The following is an 8,641-nucleotide window of genomic DNA, read 5'->3' on the forward strand; positions in this document are numbered from 1 at the left end:
ACAGCCAATTCGAAGGCAGACACTCTTTGTTTCAATGGTCAAAATGTTCTTGGACGTTGGCAAGAAGACGGGCAGGAAGGGGCCGCGCGTTCGAACTCGTTCGAGGACAGCTTCCGGCTTGTACAGTGGCTTCAAGTCGGAACGCACGATGCCTTTTTCGAGCACGGCAGCCATGAACACCTGTTCCGCTTCGTCCGCGCACTTCACGTATTTGACGGCGGCATCGATTTTGGAAAAGTGCTTGAATCGCTTCAGCAGCGGCGACACTGTAGCCCACACGTGACCTCTCGTGATGCCACTGAGCTGGATCTCATTCTGAGATGCATAAGGCTCGTAGAGGAGCAAGGTCGACGTGGAATCCAATCGACGCAACGAAGGTAGAGGCAACGTCTCAACGCCGTAATGAAGTTGTTCGCGCTTGGAGTACTCCGTCCAAGAGTCCCGCTCGACGGGAGCGATTGCTTATGCCATGCCATCCAAAAACTTTTCCAAAGCAGCCCCATCGTCGACGTTTCAGCCACTGGACTAGCTCTGGAGGTGCCCACCACAAGAGGATCACAAGTTGAAAATGCGAGTTGTTGCCAATGCCAGCATTGCCAACCACAATAATACGATGCTCCGTACACGCGATCATTGCCTCGATCATCTCGACTGTGAGTGGTGTATCACTGATGATTCGGGCAAACGGTGCGGCAAGCACACCACCTGGACCTTCGTTTTCGGTTTCGTGGGTTCGTGAACGTGGTCATATAGCCTGGAACTGGCTCGGTGATTGGAAGGTCCTCGATTCTGTCGACTGGTTTGATTGGATCGGTCATCAGCGCGTAAAAGAAGTTGGAGTCTAATGTGTTTGGTTAGAAGTGCAGGAGATCAAGGGAGTCTTACCAGACAACATCGGCTTCACAGATGTCGCGAACGCTTGCCAAGGCTTGTTGCTGAACACTGATACAGGACCTTCCACAGCTCTGTGTGTTTCGACGTCCCCGTCACGTTGGCTTTTGTTTGATGTGAACGGAGCAACCACCAAGATGGGATTTGCCAAGTGTTCGCCATAACCTTCAACCATTGCATCGACAGCAAGAGGAGCATCATTGCGGGCAAACGCGGCCTGGTCGACGTAGACAGAAATATCAGTTGGAGTGATTCTCGCCAAGACGCTGTCGTGGTACATGGCCTCCACAGCTTGTTTGATATCGTCGACGTCGCTGTCTGGGGACACGTTCACTTTGCCTGGAGACGTCAGCTTGAACCCTTTGCCATCAACCAGGGCAACCCAGACACGTCTGTTGCTTGCCATCGACGTCCGAAATTAAGAAATAAACTCACGAGAATTGACCACGAGCGTAAATAAATTCTTACTTCAAGTTGCACGCAAATTGTCTATAACGTAAAAAACCAATTTAAGATAACTTAACCAATTTAGGATAACTTTGTATTGCCCAATCACACCTCGTTATTTGTTCGAGTCAAAACCTCTATCATATAATGCTGGCCATTCCGTCACGTGAATGAATTGCAAAAACGGCGTAGAAGCCATTGGTAATAGTCATTCAAGATTGGGTTGAAGTTCCCTAGTCGACACTGGCCACATTGGGTTGGATCTGAGGTTTTGTCAAGTGTTAAACTCGGTGGACATCCATCCACAACAGAAATTTAACTCTATAAAACAGTACCCTTGTATAAATTATATGCAACCTGTTGTAACCGCTTACCCTAAACACATAATTTCAATGCTCAAACACATACATACTTTAAGATAAAAAAAGTTATCCTAAATTGGTTATCAAAATGTGAGTACAAATGCTTAGAAAGTAACAAATTTACCTGTGAAGTTCATCGCCTAAACTGATGATTCGAATATGAACTGAAAGAGGCGCGTCTTGTCTATTGGAATCACTATTGAAAACTCAAATATCGTAACGGACTCAAAAGTTATGTCCATTCTACTCCGACGCCTCCAAAAAAGTTATCTTAAATTGGTTTTTTACGTATTCTACGGATCGCTATGCCAATCATATGTCGCGGCGAGGTTTTGCAAGAGCATTTCCGTGCTCCCATTCCAATATCACCCTGAGAATCACTCGAACTGACCTTTCTGTCTACGCCGACCAGGCCGCGTTTGCCCGCAATGATGCTCCTCTTGCTGCCGATGCAATTGTTGAAGGCTATGGCGAACATTTGGCAAATCCCATCTTGTTGGTTTCTCCGTCCACATCAAACAAAAGCCAACGTGACGGGGACGTCGAAACACACGGAGCTATGGAAAGCCCTGTATCAGTGTTCAACAACAACGCTTGGCGAGAGTTCGTCCCAACTGTGAAACCAAAGTTGTCTGGTAAGCATCCCTTGATTTTCTGCATTTCTAGCCAAACATGATAGACTCCAACTTCTTTCATGCGCTTTGCACTGCTCCCATCAAACCAGTCGACAGAATCGAGGACCTTCCAATCGCTGAACCCGTTCCAGGCTGTATCACCACGTTCACGGATCCGATTACGAAGGTCCAGGTGGTCTGGTTGCCGCACTGTTTGCCACGATCCACTCTGATTTTGAACCACATTGTTTTCATCCGATCTTTACTGTCGCGATGGTCAAAGCAATGACCGCAAGCAAGAAACCCCGCATTGCTGTGGTTGGCAATACTGGCATTGGCAAGTCGTACATTCAGCTTGTGATCCTATTGTGGTGGGCGCGTCCTTCGTTGCGTCGATTGGATTCCACGTCGACCTTGCTCCTCTACGAGGTGTGTGTTTCGAAGGATGAGATCCAGCTCAGTGGCATCACGAGAGGTCACCTGTGGGCTACAGTGTCGCCATTGAAGGACCGGTACAAGGAATTTTCCAAATACAGTGCCGCCGTGAAGTACATGGAATGCCCTTACGATGACGAGCTGGTGTTCATGGCTGCCGTGATGGAGAACGACGTACGGTCCGATTTGAAGCCAATTGTTCGTGAACGAATCCGAACGCATGGCCCCCTTCATGCGGGTTGTGTTGCCTGAGAACGCGAGGTTTTTGAAGGCTGAAGATAAAGCGGGATGGAGTGAATTGGCCGAGTTGACCTTGGAGAAACTCCAAAAAGCATGGTTTATCATCGAGAAGAGGTCTGCTGGTATGCTGGAAATCAGTGATCGTATCCTCCGCATTGCGCCCGTGTTGGACGGCGTGTTTACTGTTAATTCGTATACGCTAAAGCTGACGAACGATCTTGTGGCGGAACGTTTGGGCAATCTGATGTTCGGCATCGACGTGCAGCAACTCAAGAGGCAACTCATCGCGTAAGTTGGAAATCCTGGCGATCCCTCGGTGAGTCCCGCTGTCAAGGGGTCGATGTCCATTACCCTCGAAACGTTTTTCGTCAAGTATGCCGCCGCGCACGACATCGAACGGCGTTGGGAGGGTTGGGAAGTGGCCACGGCGAAGTTCTCTGCCAATTCAAACGACGACCCTAATTGGACGCCGCAATGCGAGGCCTTCTCGTTGAACGTGAATCAAATCAACCGGGCCAAGAAACCAACGTATGCCGACTTTGTGGCTGCCCCCACGTCGATCTTTTACATGAACGACCCTGGGTATTCGTTTGTGGACTGTTTTTGGTACGATGACAACATGAAGGCGGTGCACGCAGGCCAAGTAACCATGTCGCAGGATGGTCACCCGAAAGGCGTCGGGGAATGCACTACAGTAAGACCAACTTAAGCACTGTATGTGTCCCGCTGACGTCGACAGTCCCCCTCAACACCTTTATTGGTAATTTCAAGACAGAAGCGACATGTCGAAGTCGACTCTTGAAAGAAAAATGAACCGACTGAACTTTCAGTTCAGTGCTGCATTTTCCGGAAAGGTTGGGCCTCTTGCTATTGGTGCAATGGTCGGAGAGTATGGCGAACATATCACAACCCCCAAAAGTAGAGGCTACATGAAGTGGACGTTGACACAGACGGGGCTTGAAAAGGCCGGTGTCAGTGTTCCCCAACACTAAGGCTTGGCAAGCGTTGGTCTCATCGGTCAAGCCAAATTATCTGGAAAGCAGGGCATGGGAAAAATATTATTTTAGCAATTTTCCGGGGTAAAACAATTAACCATTGTATTGCAGCGCATGGCCAATACAATTATTGGCGATAATTGTATTGGCTATGCTCTATACAATAATTTATTGTATTGCTTGCTCCATATAAATATTTAATTGTCTACTTACTACTCTGTTCCACTATACTGTGTGAATTAAAAATTGAATTGTCTACTTAGTCTGTTCCACTATACTATGTCGTTATGACATCTCATCGACCCCAAAATTAAATTTCTAAACCAATTTCGACAAAAGTTATCATATTTTAAAGAGCATAAAAAACTACAGGAACCATGTATTGGCTCCCAGACTCCAAAACTAATGGTTCGTGCAAAAAATTGACATCGATTATCAACCATCCAAATAAAATTACACGAATAACCAAACCAAATCACTTTTGAATTTGGCGCCATGAATGAAGTTACACACCGCACGTGCCGAGAGCTGTCTAGCAGCGACAAAGTGACGGTCATCCAACGCTTACAGCCCTTCCTTAAGAAGGACAAGCTCACCAAGGAAGACAAGCTCGCCCATGGAGCTTTCAAGCACATTGCAGAGCATCTCAGCCTCGACCCTCGCACTGTCGCCAGCACTTGGCGCTTGTTTTCCGCCGGCGGCGCAATGAAATCCAACAAGCCAGGCAATCTTGGACTCAAGCATACGTACTCCTCAGCCCTCATTAAGCATCTCGTCGGAGCAATCCCAGTCGAAAAGCGCTCGACCTACTGCGATATGGCCGCAGCCACTGGACTAACCCTTGGATCCTTGAGGCGTCATTTGAAGAAGGGCACTCTTCAACGCCGATGGTCGCGTATCAAGCCGCTGCTTACGGAGGCGAACAAGGCAGAACACCTTGCGTTTTGCATTTAGAATTCAACGCTTTCGAAACCCCGAAAGTGTTGCATTCGACAGTCTATGGGATGTGGTGCACTTGGATGAGAAATGTTCAACGCAGACATAGATCGTCGGAAGTGCTACCTCCTCCCTGGCGAGACGCCACCCTAACGTTCGTGGAAAAGCAAGCGGTTCATTCTGAAGGTTATGTTCCTTGCCGCCGTTGGCCATCCTCGCTTCGATAAAGCCCGCGGTGCCGACTTCGACGGAAAGCTTGGGATGTGACCTGTCGTGCGTTTGGTTCCGGCGGCAAGAAACTCACGGAACCGGCCTGCTGGGACGTTAGTCACGTCGTTGGTCAATGTCAATGGAACTGTGTACCGTGACTTTGTGTTGAACAAAGTTGTCCCCGCGATCAAGGCGGGATTCCCAAGTGCGAACAAGCATGTCTTGCTCCAGCATGACATCGCGACGCCACATGCGAGCGTGACGGATGCAGACCTGGCGAGTGTGTATACCAACGACTGGACGTTTGCGATGCGTCGGCAGCCACCTAACAGTCCGGATTTTAATGTACTGGATCTTAGCTTTTTTGCCTCGATCCAGTCGCTACAGTACAAGAAGATAAGTCGGACGGTGAACGACGTGGTCCGTCACACCATGGATGCATTGAGCGAACTGAACTACGAGAAGCTGGCCGACGTGTTCCTGACCTATCAGCTTGTGATGCGGTTGGTCATTGAACACGATGGCGACAACAAGTTTGCGTTGCCGCACCTCAAGAAAGCAGCCTTGAGGCGCGCTGGACTTCTCATGTCGAATGTTACTTGCCCTTGTGTCGCTGCTTTCGTAGGCTAGGAAATTTTGACGAATGAGATTAATACATTCTTGTATTAGCCAAATGGCATCCATTTCTACTGCTCTTTCGAAAACCTGTTGAACTAGAGTTTGAGTTTCGCCATGTGTTTTCCAGTGATTTGATTGGCCAATGCAAAAATAGTGTATTTGAAACGCAACCCCAGTTGACACAAGTCGGCCGATATCTCAACGGCGATTTGAGTTTCGAGTTTCGACAGTAGTACAAAGATCACTGGCCAGCGCATGCAAAAATGTCGAATGATCGGGCAAATTTCGAAGCAAACAACCGATGGCACTGCTTATCCCCGCCTTAACACTCCAACAAGGTGCACAGCTTGCAGCGATCCTGGTACGATGTGCTCGGGGACGTATCGGGGTTCTTCGCCGATTGCTTCGCATTTGCGTACAATACAGCATCCTTCGCTTACGCGCACCAGCCGGAGTACCAGACTACAACAACGCCTTCAACCCACGACTTGATAGCGCCACGGCAATCGAACGATATCGATTTTCCATGCTCCAACTGGAGTTGCTTGGAGAACGGCTTGGGCTCCCCGGACGCATCATCACAAAGGCCGGCGACAACGTGACGCGCCTCGAATCGGTCTCGATCATCTGTCGCCGCCTCTCCGAATCATCGAAGCTCCTCACAATTGCCAACGAGTTTGGGCGCTCCCCTGCGGCAATCAGTCGCATCGTCAAGCACGTTGCTCGTTTACTCTATGGGATGCACAAGAGTACACTCTACTTCAACCGAAGGCTCATCGCGTCCAGGATTGGGTCGTACTGCAGTGCCGTAAACGAGAACGATGCACCCTTGGCGAACGTTTGGGCATTTATTGATGGTAGTGACTTTTACATTATTGTTAATGTGTAGAGCGTAATATATTTGTATTCATAGGTACTAAGCAGTATATTGCACGCCCAACTCCAAGGTCTGAATACAGTGATCGCTACGAAAATCTTCAGCGTTCGGTGTACAAAGGACATCCGCGTCGACATTGCCTCAACTGGCAAGCACTTACGACACCTGATGGTATTCTTCAAAGCGTTCATAGCCCCGTCGAAGGTCGCCGACATGACAGCACAGTTTTGAGCTACAGTAAGATTATGGATGTCTTACGCGACTATGTGGACGGAACCTTCGAAGGCCGATACGTGTATGGCGATCCGGCGTACGGCTGCAACCATTGCATGATCTGCCCCTTTGCGTCCCCGGACGCCGACAGCAATGAACGCCGATTCAACGCCCGAATGAGCAAAGTTTGTGAAGCCGTGGAATGGAGCTTTGGCCGCCTCAAAATCCTGTGGCCATTCGTATTTGACGACAAGAAGATGCAAGTACGACGAACACCCGCAGGCAAGTTGTTTTACGTGGCCGTTCTGTTCACCAACTGTCACTGCTGCATGCAGCCCATGGGAAATCAAATTTCGATGTATTTTGATCTTCAACCACCAACACTTGATGAATATTTTGGAGAATAATTTGCAAAAATATACTATGGTGCACTTTATGCATAGTCCACCGATGAGTAAGGACGAGTGGGACGAGTAGCGTTTGGGGATGGATGGAAAATCCATTCTTTATATAAAAACGCCCCGCTATTCTAAATCAAAGTTCCCTATTATCCGTTATTTTGTCGCGCCATTCCTACAAGTGCAAGTAGGAAATCCTGGGATTGCTTATCTCTAGCTAAATCACGCAAGTATTGACGTTCTTCTCGCTCTTCCTGTCGACGCATCCTCTTCTCCTCACGTTCTTTGTCTTGTTTCCGTGACTCTTGCATGAATGTTGTCAATACAGACATCGCCGGGTCGCTACGTGACATTTACGCGACAGATTTCGTGATCTTCTCGAAAAATAGATCGACACGATCACGTTTCTTTGGCGTTGATCTTCGAGGTACACTTCCCACATCGTCATCGTCAAGGGTCTCCATCGCGAGCTGCCGCATAATCACCCCCGACTTCTCGATTCCGTTTTTCTTTTTCGCGTCTACCGCACGGCCTACTTCTTTCAAGACTCTGTGGTCTTCCACTTGCGACGAGATGTCTTCGAGTAATTGGTCACATTCACCAAATTCCTCGTCAGTGCCGCTGCGCCGCATCGCAGCCAGGGAGTCTCCACAATGGGCCTTGATGAGGTTCTCGAATCGACTCTTGCATGCAGCGCCGTCTTTTGTAAGGCGAAAGCGGCGGTTGTCGCGAAGATCCTTTGCAAGATCGGCCCAGGTGTTCATGACTTGGCCGGACGGTGCTTCCCATGGCTTTACGCTGTTGATTCCCTTTTTGGAGGATGATGTCGTCCTCGGATGCAAACGATTTCTTGAAAGTTCCTGCGTAAGCACCTGACTCCTCGTACAAGGTGTCCAAGAGTGCTGCATTGCTTTGCTCGTGGGTCATGTTTTCACGTAGAAGTCCTCGCGACACCTACGGTACTTACATGCGACATTGAGTCAAACACTCGAATGGTTGGTTTCGAAAGTGCTATTTACTTGGCCTTGAGTTTCGTTTTGTGCGACATGTTTTGAAAGTCAAATTCTAACTCACTGTCAACAGGTTTTCGAAAGAGCTCTAATTAATGTGGAGAAAAGTGTGTCTTTCTTATGGACATAGTTGAACAGAGGAAGTAATTGTCAATTATTTAAATGAACAGTTAGTTAAATTTCAATACAAGTGATAAGATAAATTATTCGAATCCCAGCTGATGTTTTGTTGAGTTTGAGTTTGGTAAAGCTCTCAAAGAGGCAAAGCTTCAAAACGATTTCACTTCGGTACTGTTAGCACGAGATTTCACCAAGCCGCATTGGTAGATTCTAGCGTAGATGGCAGTGCATTCATGTGCATCAATACTACGTAGTATATAGTCCTTCGTCCCGTT

General features: G+C 48.3%; 6 protein-coding genes across 6 annotated transcripts; 5 read left to right on the forward strand and 1 right to left on the reverse strand.

Moving 5' to 3' along the window:
* Positions 1–2,599: 2,599 nt before the first annotated feature.
* On the forward strand, positions 2,600–3,981 carry H257_13973 (hypothetical protein; the record flags this gene model as incomplete). Its single annotated transcript, XM_009841679.1, has 4 exons — positions 2,600–2,923; positions 3,003–3,277; positions 3,311–3,632; positions 3,940–3,981. 4 exons carry the CDS (start codon positions 2,600–2,602, stop codon positions 3,979–3,981), a joined length of 963 nt encoding a protein of 320 aa, XP_009839981.1.
* Positions 3,982–4,479: 498 nt separating this feature from the next.
* Positions 4,480–4,938, forward strand: H257_13974 (hypothetical protein; the record flags this gene model as incomplete). Its single annotated transcript, XM_009841680.1, has 1 exon — positions 4,480–4,938. One exon carries the CDS (start codon positions 4,480–4,482, stop codon positions 4,936–4,938), a length of 459 nt encoding a protein of 152 aa, XP_009839982.1.
* Positions 4,939–5,109: 171 nt separating this feature from the next.
* H257_13975 (hypothetical protein) lies at positions 5,110–5,760 on the forward strand (the record flags this gene model as incomplete). Its single annotated transcript, XM_009841681.1, has 2 exons — positions 5,110–5,155; positions 5,249–5,760. 2 exons carry the CDS (start codon positions 5,110–5,112, stop codon positions 5,758–5,760), a joined length of 558 nt encoding a protein of 185 aa, XP_009839983.1.
* Positions 5,761–6,274: 514 nt separating this feature from the next.
* H257_13976 (hypothetical protein) lies at positions 6,275–6,856 on the forward strand (the record flags this gene model as incomplete). Its single annotated transcript, XM_009841682.1, has 2 exons — positions 6,275–6,586; positions 6,662–6,856. The coding sequence occupies 2 exons, from the start codon at positions 6,275–6,277 to the stop codon at positions 6,854–6,856; spliced, it is 507 nt and encodes a 168-aa protein (XP_009839984.1).
* Positions 6,857–6,870: 14 nt separating this feature from the next.
* H257_13977 (hypothetical protein) lies at positions 6,871–7,315 on the forward strand (the record flags this gene model as incomplete). The annotated part of the gene is made up of 2 exons (XM_009841683.1): positions 6,871–7,196; positions 7,282–7,315. 2 exons carry the CDS (start codon positions 6,871–6,873, stop codon positions 7,313–7,315), a joined length of 360 nt encoding a protein of 119 aa, XP_009839985.1.
* A 274-nt stretch (positions 7,316–7,589) lies between these two features.
* Positions 7,590–8,163, reverse strand: H257_13978 (hypothetical protein; the record flags this gene model as incomplete). The annotated part of the gene is made up of 2 exons (XM_009841684.1): positions 7,590–8,067; positions 8,123–8,163. 2 exons carry the CDS (start codon positions 8,161–8,163, stop codon positions 7,590–7,592), a joined length of 519 nt encoding a protein of 172 aa, XP_009839986.1.
* Positions 8,164–8,641: the final 478 nt, after the last annotated feature.

Source organism: Aphanomyces astaci (assembly GCF_000520075.1).
Source record: "Aphanomyces astaci strain APO3 unplaced genomic scaffold supercont1.52, whole genome shotgun sequence".
Taxonomy (NCBI): Eukaryota; Oomycota; class Saprolegniomycetes; order Saprolegniales; family Verrucalvaceae; genus Aphanomyces; species Aphanomyces astaci.